At 42.9% G+C, this 15,596-nt stretch overlaps 1 protein-coding gene across 1 annotated transcript in view; it reads left to right on the top strand.

Annotated features, from left to right (window-relative positions):
* The window catches only part of fig4a (FIG4 phosphoinositide 5-phosphatase a), a 59,925-nt gene extending 45,052 nt beyond the window's left edge, over positions 1-14,873 (top strand). The window contains exons 22-24 of the mRNA XM_071532274.1: positions 2,893-2,972; positions 5,952-6,026; positions 13,145-14,873. Coding sequence (XP_071388375.1) covers positions 2,893-2,972; positions 5,952-6,026; positions 13,145-13,322 — 333 coding nt within the window. The 3' untranslated portion in view covers positions 13,323-14,873. The remainder of the gene's footprint in view (positions 1-2,892; positions 2,973-5,951; positions 6,027-13,144) is intronic.
* Positions 14,874-15,596: the final 723 nt, after the last annotated feature.

Consider the following 15,596-nt stretch of genomic DNA (forward strand, 5'->3'; position numbering starts at 1 on the left):
AACCTCTTGATGCCAGCTGGTGACTGCTGATGGCAGAATGATATAAGGCACCCAGGTGGCCTATTAGGCTCAAGTATGTTCAACTAAACGACAACATTGTATACAAAGTAGAAAATTTGCCCAGAAAAAAGGAAGTTTGTTTAATTTATTAAAGACCGACTGAATCATCGAAAGGGGAACTGACTAATTATGATCTAGTTATGATTCTGTTCTGGTTTCAGAGAAATAAACAAGAAGTAAATCTAACGAGCCTGCATTCTTATTCAGTCTCAATTCCTTTCCGCCTTTTGGCAAGAGAGACAGATCTGTCTGTACTGCTGAAGTGTGTTGTTTGGGATTTTTTTCAGCCAGTGTTATGACTTGTGATTGGGACAAGCCTATACGACCTATATCAATCTGTCTATCCATCTATCTATCTATCTATCTATCTATCTGTCTGTCTATATATCTGTCTGTCTGTTTGTCTATATCTTGTTGTGGACAAATATCAGGTCCTGTTGCTGCTGTCTTAGCTGATACCTCTCTCTGACCTCCTCTGTACACATATCATGCTGTAATGTGTGTGTTTTACAGCTTCCCTGCATCCTTCACTGCTTCATCAGTGTATCTATTTCATGCCCCAAGTGGACTGATTGCAGGTTTGCCAGCCCCCAGTGGCCCAGATTCCACACCACACTGGGGAGAATAAGCCCAGTAATCACCAACAGATAGCAAGTCAATGTGTCAGCAGCCATGGATAAAATGCACTGGGAAATGACATCCTCTTGAAAAGGTGTTAGTCTGAAAAAAAATCCTTTGTAGTGTGTGAGGAGAGGCATAAAAACGTCACAGCCGTACTCCAAAACCCTAATTGTCTTCTTAAGGGCTGCGTGGCGCCATCATGATTAGATTTTATGCAGCACAGGTTCATGTAGAAAGCCCAAGTGTCTCGTTGGCTGGCGACCCAGCAGCCAAGCAGCCAGCTAGAGGCAGTCACATTTCTCACACTGTCGAGAATGCGTGGTGTCCAAGGCACCGGGGGATTGTGGGTAATTAACTTCTTTGGCATGCAATTCTTCGCTTGACAGCGTTTGAATTCTCAGGCATCTCCTGCTGTTGAAGTCACTTTGTCTGTAATTGTGAAGATGATGAGGAGGATGACATACATGGCTTCTCTCTCTCATCCTCTTTCAGTGTGGAAGTTTAAAGGATTTTTGGATAAGGACATTTTGTTTTGGAGTGAAATTGTCGATTGGAGAGTAGTGATTACCCTCACCCCAAAACTACTGCTGATATGCTATTCAACAAGCTCTCGACTCCCCAGACTGCTCAAGTGGAAATGCGCCATGGCTCAGTAGTTCCCAGTTGTGTGTGTGTGTGTGTGTGTGTGTGTGTGCGAGAGATAGAGAGAGTGAGAGAGAGACAGTATCTGAGCATGTGGCGTGTGTGTGCACACCTCTCTCCCCCACCACCACCACTACTCCTTCCCTGAGGCCATTGCTGCGGAGAAAAGAGAAAACACCTTTCAGTTAATGTAATCTGGGTAAATAATCATTCACTCAATCCAAACAGCAATGCCAAGAGGTTTTCAAACTGTAAATATTTTTTGGGATTTGCAATGCAGTTGTTTCACAGAATTTGAAAAAAAAAAAAATAGTATTAATACTATTAGTTCTATTAAGAATAAGACTATATAGATGCTATAAATGTGTTTCTTTTCATGTATCACAGACTAATATTAGAGAAAATCAACTTAACTATTGATTTTTGCATACATTTTTAATAAATCCCAACAGTGGTTTGATTTGGACAATGCCTACGCGAGATACTTTGTGTAGATCAAAACATCAAGGGTCTCATTTACAGTCAGTAGCTGAGGATTTCCCTCTTGCTCCATTCCTCTCTCCTCCTCGCCGATTTCGAGTATATTTCCCTTCTGTGTTCTCTCCGTCTTCTCGGGGCTCGGAGCGAGGGGCTGGTCATGAATATTTCTGGGCCGACGGCTGGCTCACGTGTCGGACACACGCGCTCCCATGCGTGCGTCTCGTGTCGCTGCCTCTGAGCCTGTCTGCGAGAATGGATTGCCAGGGTGCCGGCAGAACACAGAACTGTTAAAATATTTAAACATCTGATCATTACTGTGTTCGCCATGTAATTACACTCGCTCATTTCATATTCCCCTCGGTTTGGCTGTATGTGTGCTCGCGTGAGTGTGAAGAGAGTCAGAATGCGTGTGGGTGTATGCATAGGCAGCTGTGTGTGTGTGTGCGCACATATGTATGTGCTCTCATACTTATTTATATACCAATATATTTGTTGCAATGCATTTGTATCCCCACAAACACATGCACCTATGTGTTTGTGCATGGCTCTGTATCTTTGTGTGTGTGTGTGTGTGTGTGTGCACAGCTTCTGTTTCTTGGACATGGTCCTGGAACACCCTCATCTTTCTCCACACCCTGCAGCCTGGATCAATACAAATAGAGTGAGAATTGAATGCGTTATGTCCAATATATCGCTGTGGCGCTGGAAAACAGTCAAAGCGAGAGCGATGGCATAGCTGCCTGCTTTAAGGCTAATGCCATGCATGCTGTTACATAATGAGCTTCTCTGGGCCCTTGTAGGTTTACTGAGGACAGATGGTGAAGGAGAGTGAAATATACCTTGCTGCCACTCTGCAGCTTTCATGTTCTATTTTGAAGAAGTTCCATTTCCGTTTTGCCTTTTATTTTTATGGACAGAAGTGTGACCAATTACTGCAAAGGTCTTGAATTTAAATCCTTGGCACACAATCTATTGACATGTCACTCCCATGTATCTCTGCGTATTGTATGTGACAGTCCAGTCATAGTTTTAATAAAATGTCTGTTAAAACCCTTGACCTTTCCCCTCTGATGTTCCCAGGATTTCCAGCAGCAGCAGCCAATCAGGGAGCCTTACGGACTCAATCTGGCAGAGTTTCCTGCTGAGGATGACCTGCTCATATACGAGAGGTAAAGGACACATGACGCACTATATACCACGTTCATAATTAGCAAGAGGCTTATTCCAGACATGGAAACAAAAACTCAAAATTGCCTGTTTGGACACCACACATCCACAGTGCATGCATGAGATTGTATGAGCTACAGCGTACATATAAAAGATCCATTAAGGATGGACTCCGTAAGTCAGAGAAATGAACACACACAGTTTTAAGTAGTCTAGTCCTCTCTTCATACCCACCTGAGCTTCAGCTGTCGGCATATTGCTTGTCACGTTGAAGAAAACACCTAAATGGAAGAACTTTTTCTGACTGCCTTTGTCCATTTACCTGGCCTTGAGGAAAATGCTTTCCTTATACTGACAATGCACCCAGTACCCAAGAGAGAGAGGGAGGAACGAGCACTCAGTATCACCCCCCTCCCCCCTCAGGGTGATAAGGGTGATTTTGGAAAAGGGCCGTTGTCAGCTCCTGCCCTGCTATGTGGATCACACTTCTGACCTCACCGCTCTTTGTCCGGCTCTCTCCTCCTTCACCCCCGAGTTTCTTTTTCTACCTGTCCTTTCTGTTTCCTTCTGTCCTTTTCTCCTGGTTTGCTCTCTATAACATCGATGAGCTACAGCAAATAGCCATTGTTGGGCTCTCAGACTGAACGTTACCACCTGTTCTTTCGATGCGAACTGCACGTTCGGCGAGGTGTCTTTGATGGAGCTTTAATAGCTCTTTCTCACACTCTGCTGTCCTAACTCGCTGAGGATAATTGGACCTACAGTATGTGTTATTCTAGTAGCCAGTGTACGGCCATGTCCTCGCAGCAATGTTGCCCCTTGGTAGAATAATGAGTGTAAGTATGAACATATATGTGTATGAGTTAATTAAATGCGAACCACTTTCAGGACCATTAACTTGAAGTTGCATTATATAAACCAATTAAAAATAACAGGTGTAATATATACCTCTTGTATGCAGTGTAGACCCAGTCATTATTTTTTGTGTTCATTGTTGTCATACTGTATCAAGGATTTTGCAACTGGGGCAGAAGGTTTGTGTCGTTGTGTATGAGATGGCCCTTCAAATGGAGGACCCAGGTTCAAGTCCCTATGTTGGCAAGCATCCACCCTGCTGAAGTGTCCTTGAGCAAAACACTGAATCCCTACCAGCTGGAGTGGCTGCTGCTCTGTAGGTGACGCTGCACTCTGACCTCCCTGTGGAAGTGGGAAAACAAAACACACAAGTTCCATATGGGAATCAACAAAGGAAAAATCCACCCTGAAAAAAAACAACTGTGATAAACGTCAATTGGCGATGTACCTTGTTTTCCCATTTTGTTGTTTGCCGGTGTATTTTTCTTATTACCATGGATAACTGGCCAAACATAGACAATGTGACGTCAAGATATTTCCAGCGCAGCTACAATGGAGTTTAATAACAGAAAATGTTCAGCTATCTAAAACATCAACAGTAAACATCAGGTTTGGTGTCAGTACCTCAGAATCAAAGAGCAAGGGCTTCTTTCTCGTCTCACCATTTTGCACCATTTTGAAACCCGTCGTAGAAGAGGAAGAGAGACCAATTTCCCCACCGACAGCAGCCTCAATAGTCCATAATGCAATGCAACCACAAAACATGTTGTTTTGAGTAAGGGGCGCAACTCTTGCTGTTACTATGCTGATATTAACTCTATGTAACTCTTCATCAAAAATTTATTCTAACTCATTGAACATCACAAATTCATGATATATCACAGTGTAAGGGGATCTGAGTGGAATTTTCCTTTTAAAGGTTCAGTGTGTAATATGTCTGTTTTCCTTAAGCATAACATGACTAGTAAATATCAGCAGGGGCTTCTGAATGTTAGGGAGTGAAACAAAGTAAACAACTCCGCATTCAGAAGCGCAGAAGCTCTCCTACCCGACTCCCAGAAGACTTTTCCTCTGAACTGTTCAGACTGCAGCGATCACAGCAAACTGAAACTACTGAAGCCGTTTGAAAGCGGTAGATGCCGGCAAATGTGCAGCTCTCAAGTCGCTAAGTGGAGCCAGTAAGCCAAAAAAAGCTTTGCTCTGAAGTGAAAAAGGCACGTGAGGAGAGGAGGGGTTATTCACTGTACCATAGAGGTCAGCACTGAGACAAAAAATCCAGACACTTTAAAGTGTCACATTAGTATTATTATCATTATTATTGAAAATGAATGAAAGCCTAAAATAATGGATCACCTAGAAGCCTGTGTCTGACTTTGACTGTTCATGAACTTCTATGGAGGAATGCTTGGTACGAAGGAAAACCCAAACCAACCAAAGTGAAATATGACTTAAGCTGAGACTGTCTTAGTCTTACCAAACACATGCTGCTATATGTCATATTGGTTTCTAATATGAGAATCAGATGCCAGATGCAGCTGTGAGGAATGGGTGAAACAGTGTAATTAAAATCGCTGTACAAATCATAATATAGTGAAGAATGTTGTTCATACCATCTCAGCAGCACATAATCAGAATAAAAAGCCACACATTATTGAGGGCAGAGATTTTTGTGCAACAGTTTCTTGTGCTGTATTGTATTCTCTGGCATGGCTCTAAAGATATTTAGTTGCGTTCAGAGCTCCACTAATGATTGCATGAATATTAAAAAGCATAGCTAGAGCCAGAGGGGGGGGGAAGCTTAACTATTGCTTCTTATCCTGTATTTCGGGAGAGAAAAACGGCCCACAGGGAAATAAAGGAAGGTTTTCTATGATGTGCTCTGAACAGAACGGATCTCAGCAGACTTGTGTGGCTCAACTTCGAACTACGAAGCGAAAAGCAGAAAACGGGGACCTTGAAATGAATTTTATTTCATTTAATTTCTTCACATGCTGAAGATGGAGGGGGAGTGTGGCAGAGAGACACATTCTATACTGTACAAATACTGGTCATCTTTGCCTTATTTTGCAGGAGTATTTGTCTAATTGTGTGTGTGTGTGTGTGTGTGTGTGTGTGCGCTTTTGCAGGTTTGCACATCTGGGCGAGAGCCAGCACAGGGTGGAGAGAACTGAGCCCATAAACCTGGCAAACATCATCTGCTTGTGAGTTAAAACGTGACATGGAAACCTACACACACACACACACACATACACACACACACAACCATATACCAGCACAGAGTCACCCCCACTCACGTGTGATACTGAGCACTATGTCGCAGTACTGGTCTCCTTTATAATCCAAGCCTTTTAAAACCCACTTCAACATTTCCAGTAGCCTTGGGACAAGCGAACAAGGTTGGTTGCACTAAGTGGTCTCCAGGGAGGGTTCTGGCTGTGCGCTGCTTAATCTTCATCTCCTCTACCCACTCTTCCTTCACTTCTTGTCATCCTCACTGTCCGTCCCCCTACTTCCCAGTCTTTCCATCCCTCGCCTCCTTTGCTCACTCCTGCCGTGACCCAGTGGGCTGCGGACAGACGGTTTCCCTCAGCCAAATTCAGAATTCAGCCCACACGTGGAATGGCAATGTGCAGCCATACAGACTCATAAGCGATCTCCCCTCTTTGTGTCGCTCTCTTTCTTTCTAACTCCAACTCTCACACACACACACATCATCTCTATGACAAAATGCCTCCTGGTGATTCAATATGTATTCTTTTGAATTCTTTCTCTCTCTCGCTCTCTCTGTGTCTCTCCCTCGCTCTCTCTCACACTCACACACACACACACACACACACACACACACACATCTATGGTACTTATTAGTCAGTGCTGCAGCACCACTGGGTCTTGAATCAAACGGGCTCCAGTGTTTCTCTTTAGTCATATCGAGGGCATAGAGGGGATAGAGGGAGAGGACAAAAGAGAGGGGTAGCCGCAAGAGGCAATGGCTGCGCCTGTTCGCTTTATATCAGTCCTCCTCCCCACTGCTCTCGCTCTTTGAATCCCTCCCGTGGTTCTCTCTTTTATCGTACACTTACATGTGCTCCCTCAGACACACACAACAGGACACAGATTTTTCCACAGTTGCGGCATCAAAGTACAAGTCGCCTAGAGAACGAGGTATTTACAACTCCCAGTGTCAGACATCTCATGCAGAGACGGTGCAGGCAGACTCTGGTGTATTCCCAAACACAAAGCATACTAATTGTCACACGTAAACTGTGCATGCTGAAGTGCATGGCAGGATAGTGCACTTGACCACCAGTCTACCCAGACTACAGCTGTGACTGTTGTAATGGGAGTAATGGAAGAAGAGGAGAAGAGTGCAAGAAGTTCAAAAGTTTTAAATTGCTACTTGTAGTGAAGGAGAAATGTCTTTATGCTGGATATGAGTGTGTGTGGGTACAGTATTGCATGTTTCTGTGTGTGTGTGTGTGTGCATGTGCATGTATGTGATGGAGGTGAGAAGGGTTGACAGAATATTTCATTATATACTGTATATACCCATACATCTCGGTATGTTTCAGTATCAAATGTAGTTTCATTTTAGACAGAAAATCAGAGTGTGATTCCATTCCTTGAGAAAAGATATTCTGCACACGAGCAATGCGTCAGTCAGTGTGAGTGCAGCGGTCCTCCTAAAAATATAAACCCTACTCAAGCCACACAACCCCTTGAACTCCACTCAAGATGAGAGATGCTTTAGCGAAGGCTTTTGAAGGAGAACAAAGCGCAAAAAAGAGAGCCGAAGCATGAGAGGGAGCGGAAGGGGTTGAAGTTGTTCTTTTATTGTTTCGCTCTAAAAATACATCCAGCTAGAATTTTGGTTGGCAATGGGCGTCGTAACTGGGTGGTGCATCTGCTGAAATTGGCCAAATAAATGCCCAAGGAGAAGGAAATGGGAGGATGAAAATGTTTTTCTTCCTCCCATGGTGTACTTTGCTCTGCTGTGTGCGTGTGCAGGAGAGAGAGAGCTTCACTCCTAAGCAGGTTTTTAAGTGGAGCATGTGTTAGAAGGGTTGTTATTGCCAGCTATTGTCTGGGAGTAACGTTTTGTTGTGGTGGTTCCAGCAAAGCAGTCAAGTGGCGGCTCTGCTCAGGACCAGATGGAGCCAAAGGTCGCTGTTCACACAGAGGGAGGGGGGGCAGCGTCAGAAAGAGGGGGAGGTGGAGGGTCGAGTCAAATTAAAGAAGGAGGCTAAAGGCAGGAAGTGGTTAAAATCAATGAAAGGGGGAGTTAATCAGGCAGAGAAAGAGAGAGGGAGAGAAAAGAGGGAGGAGAGAGCTAAAGAATGGCCATGAGAGTGAAAGAGGAGGCAGAGTTGCTGAATGACAAAGGCTCAGCAAACCTAGTGGCAGACTGATGTCATGACACTGAAACCCTCCATATGGTTACATTAAAACCTGAAAGGTGACGTGCTTATAAGCCATTATCAACTCAAGTCTTTACGGCGGCATATTGGGGCCATTGTAGGTGCTTTTTTTTTTATTCATTCATTCATTCATTCATTCATTCAAACCTTTCTTTAAACTCGAAGAACCATTGAGGTTGTCCTCATTTACAATGATGTCGAGGTACAGACAAGTTAAAAGTTAAAAATAAATAGGACAATAGGAAAATCAGTTAAAACAGTTACACACTGAGGCAGGGAGGTTTGTGATCATGGTTTTAAATTGTCCATAGGTTATTGATTTTTAGCGTGTGTTTTTACCACAGCTGTAGGGAAGGGGGGTAATATTCTGAGGAAAAACTCAAATTTACGAGAAAAAAAAATTAGGGGTTTACCACATCAAGACAGTTCAGAAAATATTGACCAAGTTGTCATTCACAGCATACAATATTGACTTTCAAACGCGCCCCTGTAATCATCTAAAATCCATTCCTGACATTGTCCTGTGTGAGAAAACCCCATCCATTTGCACCATCCATCCATAAAAAAGTACTTCGACCATTCGACCATGTACTGCTGTGCTGTCACTGTGTAAGAGTACAGCTTTAGAACCTTATACATAAGCAGTCGGGCCAGCTCCCTGGACAAAACACCTTTTCCATTTCAGTCTCTCTCATGACTCAGCTGTTTCACGTCTCGGCTGTTATCTCCATATTGATGCGGCCCAGGTCCGACAGGTGGGCAGGCGATGGGATGGAAATCGTTGACTTGAGAGAGGTTTGGAGCCAATGTGTTTATTAGGAAGCGTGACCACAGACGTGTCACGTGAACGATTGTCTTGTTCCCGCTCTCTCGTCGAAGTTGTTTCCACAGCCTTTTTTTCGAGGGCGCACGTGATGTACGTTTTTTTCGCGATTCCAGTTTGATCTCGTATAAACTTGTCTGCCGGTTGCAAGTCAAGGAAGAAATTACCATTTTAAGATTTGGCACAGGTCAAAGCCATTACACACGTTGCACAAAGGTGGTAGGCAGCCGTTCAGATGTCTGCTCTTTTGGGTAATTGTGTGTGTGCATTCTTGTGTGTGCGCACGTGTTTGTGGAGGGGGATTTAAGGAGCTTGCTCAAAGAGCAGGGAATCAAAACATCTTTTCATCCGTCCTCGCACCTCAATTCAACTCGCGTCTCTCCTCTGTCTTCATCTTTCTCCTATCCGCCCATTCATTAGTCCATCCATCCATCTCTGTCCTCCTCATGGCAGGTCCACGGGGTCCGGCAGGTGTGTCTGTTGTTGCGTAAGAGGGCTATTCTGAGCCGCCGTTACAGCATCCCAAAACGTGTTTTTGCCCCTACGAGCCCCTTTCCTCTCTCACCTCCCTTTGTGCAGTTTCCTTTTGTGACCCATCAGGCAGAGGCTAAACTGACTGGAAATAGCCAATTGGTTGGGAGGGTTAAAAAAAGGAAAAGGGATGTGATTGAAATGGCAGGTTTATGTGGAGAAGCAACAGTGAGGTGTGGTAGTTTGTTTCCTCTGCCTCAGGCAGTGCTGGAAAGGTCAAGCCTTGACAAAAAAAAAAACGTGTTTGTATGTCTATGCACGTGTGTATTTGTTATGATACTACCAATAGCAGTGAGCAGTTTTTTTTTTTGCCTTTTCCAAAGTCCCTCCTCTTGGCTGCACAGTCAATTTGCCACTTTTTTTATATGTGCTTATAGATATCATGTTGTGTCAGTGTGCCAAGCTGTAGTTTGTCTATCACTCCCCTTGTTCTCCATGCTGCAGTTAACCAGTAACCACATAAAACTTCACTGCTTAAACATTGTATTTTTCATTCCTCATACAAACTCCACTCCCACTCCTAGCTACTCTACATCCCTGGACTTTATTTATCTTTCTCTTCAGAACGTAGAAATAATGCAACTCTTCTTTCTTCAGAGGCAAACATCTTACCCCAGATCTACTGTACGTGTAACTTATAGTTATCTGCATAGGGATAGGTAGAAGGAAAAGACGAAGAGAGATGCTAAAAATAAGAGATGACACCTAAGACACTCTTGTGGATTACTGAAAAGAAAGTAGGTTATGAAATGTTGGCAGAAGGCAATTTTAATCACAACAGGCAGACAGAGAGATTCAGTTTGTCAAGGTAGCAACTGTGACACATTTAACGGAGTAATCATTTCCCGTGCAAACTTCCTTGAGCGCTCATTAAACATTCTGTTCCCGTAAATTGCCAAAGAAGAAAGAAAAAAAGAGGACACATAAATTTTAGGCTCGCTCAACTAACACTTTTCCTTTTTTCCCATGTATTTGGGTTAATCTTGCCTGCGTGTACAATTTATTAACACACTTAAAGAGCTGTTAAATGATGAAGCCACAGTGTGCTGTGATTATGTAATTTAGGAGCAGGAGCTATGATTCAAACATGCTCTCTGTTTGGTTCTGGATGGTTATGGGTGACTTTCTGACAACAAAGATCAATTCCATTCCTCTCTGGATGAACTGCACTGACTGTCTAGTGTGACAACATTTGTGCTAGTTTCTGACTCAACACACACTGCAGCTGTCAAGTATTTCTGTGGCAAGTCTGATGACAATTTTTTGGGGAAATTCTTATTCTACTTAGGCAATGTTATAAGCAATAAGCTTTTATAAACAACTCAAAATTCCATCCATGCTTTCTCTAATCTGTCTACTATATATATATATATATATATATATATATATATATATTAACCCTCTCGCCTGCCCGACCCTGCAGTGCACATCACTTGATCTGTCAGCAGTCTGTGATGATTAGCTGCCAGCGCTGCTCAGATCTCCGCTGAGTGAAGAGGCTCCACTCAAACACAACCAAGAGGGAGGGTGAGAGAGGCTGAGGAAATGTAGCTACACTTACTGCCTCAGCTACAATATGCAACAAAATGCAACAGATGAGTTACTGTCACTCACCAATAGGCTCTTTTAGTAGCTGTCATGTTGTTTCAAACGATTTTATTAGTATACACATTACATTCTCTAATTCATAAAGACAGATGGAAGTCAGAATAGTATCAGAATCCACCATTTTGGCTCTGACTACTCACAATTACTGTGATAATGGATTTTTTTTTAGCTGTGTATAGTGCTTGTTTGTGAATATAGTTATACATGCTTCCTTCCTGCCTTTCGCTCATATTGTGCAAAGTCATACACATTAAACCCTACAGCAGCCATCTTTCAAGCTTTGTGTTGCATTTGAGGCAACTCAGAACTGGGACGTTTCCAAACTCCAAGTTGGAAGAAAGCAAGGAAAGGACAATGGCTACTTTTACATGCACACAATAATGGGACTATTGCCAATACTGTGAGCAAGGCAAGAGTCCAACGATGGCATTTACATGATTCCATAATTTGACAACTCTTCATAATAATGCTGTTTGCATGACTGAAGTACAGATAGAATTGTGGGAACCAGAGGATCTATTGCTAAAAAATAAATTTCATTAACGAGGTCGAAGTGAGAGAGAGTGTGTATGGGCCTAACTTAAACTCCTAAAAATGTTCACTCCTGCCCCCCGCCATCTTTGTCCACAACTTGACAGCAGTTCAAGAAACGTGACTATGGTGTGTATGTGTGCTAATTGGTGTCTGTTAATGCAAATAAAGTCAGGGTACTCCACTGAATTTCTCCTGAGCCTTACCTGACCCAACAGAACCTCCATTCTGGCTCTGAGACAGCCTGCTAACAGCCAGGCTCATGTGTGAGGCAGCCATGTGTCTGGGCAGCTCCTCACTGGGGCCTCAGCTGCTGTTGACTAGACAGCTAGCTGACTGACTGGATGACCCGACAGGCACGCAGTTGATAATCCACCCTGAGGATGATGAGACATGCTTAGAGTCTAGCTTCCACGAAAATATAAGTAATTCTGCCCGTCTTTGCAACCCTCGTGTTGTTTCCATTAACATCCCTCTTAATGACGTTTTTTTTTTTTTTTTTTTAAACCTCTATTCAATATCTTTCCACCCAATTTCCAGTGGATGTTGATGGGTGGATTATAACAGTTTTGTTGTGTTCTTGTCCACAGTACATTTTTTTATACATTGTGTTGGCATCATCGTTGTCTGGAAAAGGTTGTAAGTGAAAAGAGTTTGTTTTAGGTGAGGATAGTCAGAGGAGGTTTACCACCTGTTCTCCTCAGATCACACTATAACCCATCACCGCTGGCTTTGTTCATTTTAAAGGATAAATTCAGCAATTTTGGACCTATATATAATCCTATATATAATTTGTCTCATATCTGTAGTAGTTGGACCTGCAGACAATTCTGGCTCCCAAGTCAGCTGTCGGTTGAAACAGCGAGGTCCCGTTGCGAGCCTCCAATCCAAAAAATCTCCCAAAAAGCCAACGATGTGGTGACCAACCGACATATTCATATTCACAGCCTGGAAAGCAGCAGCATCGCACCATTTTCACTCAGTGGATAGTCTCCTACCAAACTTACCGGCTCCATCTGCAATTGTTTATAATCTGACCTGACAGTCTGCAAAACTCACGCCGCCAGTAACTTTCACCACACAGCAGTCTGTGCTGCGGCAGAGAAAGTTAGTTCTGTGATTTCCTGATTAGTGAAAGTGTGCGTAATGGCAGAACTGTGTCATGAAATCAGAGCTAATTTTAATTTATGTACTTTGCAACTTTTGCATTTACTCTCAACTCCCCTGCAGAGACCTACAATGGCTTTTTGGAATTATTTTAACAAACCCCATTAGGACTCATTGATAGCAGCAAGAGGCGTAACAACAGAGCTCTTCTCCCGTTTGATTTGTCTAAAATGAGGTTTTTTTTGTTGTGCATCCATGATTTGAATGCCTTTCTCTCCCCTCTCTCTTCCCCCCCCCTTCTCAGAGAGCCAGTGTCACGCTTCCAGGAGGACAGCATCTACGCCGTTTGTCCCCCGCAGGTGGACAGAGACAGCCGCGACGTGTTTGAGAGCCACGTGACGACCGGCCAGGGCCAGGTGAGGGCGCTGTGCAGGGAGGACATGCTGATGTACAGGGAGTACATCAAGAACAGATACATGTGAGACACCGAAAGCTCAACCGGATCTCCCTTTACCAACATACTGTATATATCCAGACCCTTTACCAGAATGGACAACCGTAGTCTGGACTGTGCTTACAGAGGCCAGAAAGACGCTCCTCCATTTTGGAAGTCTTGGCATCAACAGCAACATTCCAGCACCAAGACTCGGAAAGTTTGCTGACTTTAAGATTTGCGTTTTTAGCTCCAAGACAGAGCAAGAGAAGTTTCCTGGATCAGGAAAATCATTTTGGTTCCAATACCCAACAAGTTTTTTTTTTTTTTTTTTTTTTTTTATCTGGTTAGAGAATACAATTTGATGATATTGGTGCATGAACAACCCATATGTACTGTTGTAGCAAATTATGTCTGAGGGTTGATTTGTTTTTTGTTTTTTTATTCGGAAGAGTATTCATTGGGTGTTTTAGTAGTTTTTTCAAATCCAGTTCAGCTGAGTCACCTTTTTATTCATGCAGACATATGCCGTAAAAGGCTTGCTATGTGTTGCTTTTTATTTATTCTTTATGTATTTTTCCCCCACTGGTTCAATTTTACTTGCAAAATGTTTTAGAAGAAGCTTATTTAACTAAATGTAAATTGCTTACTTGTTTTGGCTGATACAATGTACGCTCCGTGAATGTGATGTCAGTCCCAAAGTTTGTGACTTGATCCTTAAATTCCACCTCATGTGGCAGATGTGCTTTGGGCTTGACAGAGCAAATTCATAACATGAATATGATTTTTTACATACTTACTTCATGGAAAATTTCAGGAAGGAGTCAGCTTTAATTCTGCATTATGCTGGCACAGAATTGTTACGTGTCGCTGTGACAGAAACACCATGCAACTCAGAGTTTACATTGTTATTTATGTGTTGTATGCCATTTTAATGTAGAATTACATAAACACAAGGGTGACAGTGAGGAAAATAAGCATCCTTTTCTTTTTTCCTGAAAAAGTTACTTTTGCAGATGATTTTTGTTCGCCAACAGTATTATAAAATGCAATTAAGTCAATCAAATTTTTTTTAATCAATGACTAATTTTTTTGCGATCATATTTTGCATTTAGCACCACGGGATTTGATTGAACCTGAATTTTACTATTTTTCACAACATCTCACACTTGTCCATTAAAAAAGAAATAACTGATACATTGGTTTTAGGAATGATGAATGTTGACATTCACAGCCACAAGAAACCAGACTCTTGTAGCAGGATAATACCTTTGACGCAGTGTGAATTGTCTTCAGTTAAGCTTCTCAAAGAAATCACAGCTGCCAGAATTTGGAGTGGGAGTTGATAACTATCCAATGCTAACAGGCATTCAAACTGATAACATCACTAGCAAATGAATGGTACCCTTCAGGTAGCTGTATGGCCTGTGTGAATCTATTCTGACCCAGTACCTCTGCAGACAAAACACACCACTGATACCTTGGCATTGTGGGTTTCATCAAATCCCAGTCTCAGTTTACTTTACAAAATTGCATGATGTTTGATTTTGTTTCCTATGAATGCCTTACTGAGATGTCAGCTGATTATGTGCAGTAGTTCTAAATTAAACATTTATTTATTAGCTGGTGTGAGGTCACTTTGCGTCCTAGATAGATTGGATTGCAGATGCAGAAAAGCCATTGTCTGCACTGTCATTTTTCCTCTTTCCTCCTCTTCTTTCATTTCTAAGCTTTGTCCATCCGCTATTGTTTTTTGTATCTATTTTTTTTGTACATGCAAAAATCTTTTGTTCTATCACACTCTCTTTCCCTCCCCCATCTCTCTCTCTCTCTCTCTCTCTCTCTCTCTCTCTTTCAGCCGCAGGTGTCAGAAAATGTTAAATGTGATTAGAACTTGCACATGCACATATGCACATACAATAGAATACACCCTCTTGCCCACATAATCACTCATAATTTCACATTCAGGCAGCATTCTCTCCCTCTTTCTCTCATGTGCACATTCACACACACACACACACTGACCACCGGTCTCTCCATCCGTGCCTCGTGAGCCAGGGCACGGGGAAAAGGGGGAGGGGGGAGGGGGGGAGGGGGGCGGGTGAGAGAAGAAAGGGAGAGGCATATAATGACGATGGGGTGGGGATGGCATGTGATAGACAATGAGAGAACAGTTGAAGGAAAAAAAGCTTTCAGCTGTTATTAAGTCCTTATTAAGTCAGGAGGATAAATGGATAAATGACAAAAGGAGGGGGGGGGGGGGGGGTTTGGTCCATCTCTCGTATTCTCGAGGCCCGCGACACTATAGGTTGAGTGCTGGGAG

Source organism: Centroberyx affinis, unplaced genomic scaffold, assembly GCF_046629955.1.
Source record: "Centroberyx affinis isolate AG114_WGS23_722 - 3 ecotype Tasmania unplaced genomic scaffold, CSIRO-AGI_Caff_v1 ptg002183l_1, whole genome shotgun sequence".
NCBI classification, from domain to species: Eukaryota; Metazoa; Chordata; class Actinopteri; order Beryciformes; family Berycidae; genus Centroberyx; species Centroberyx affinis.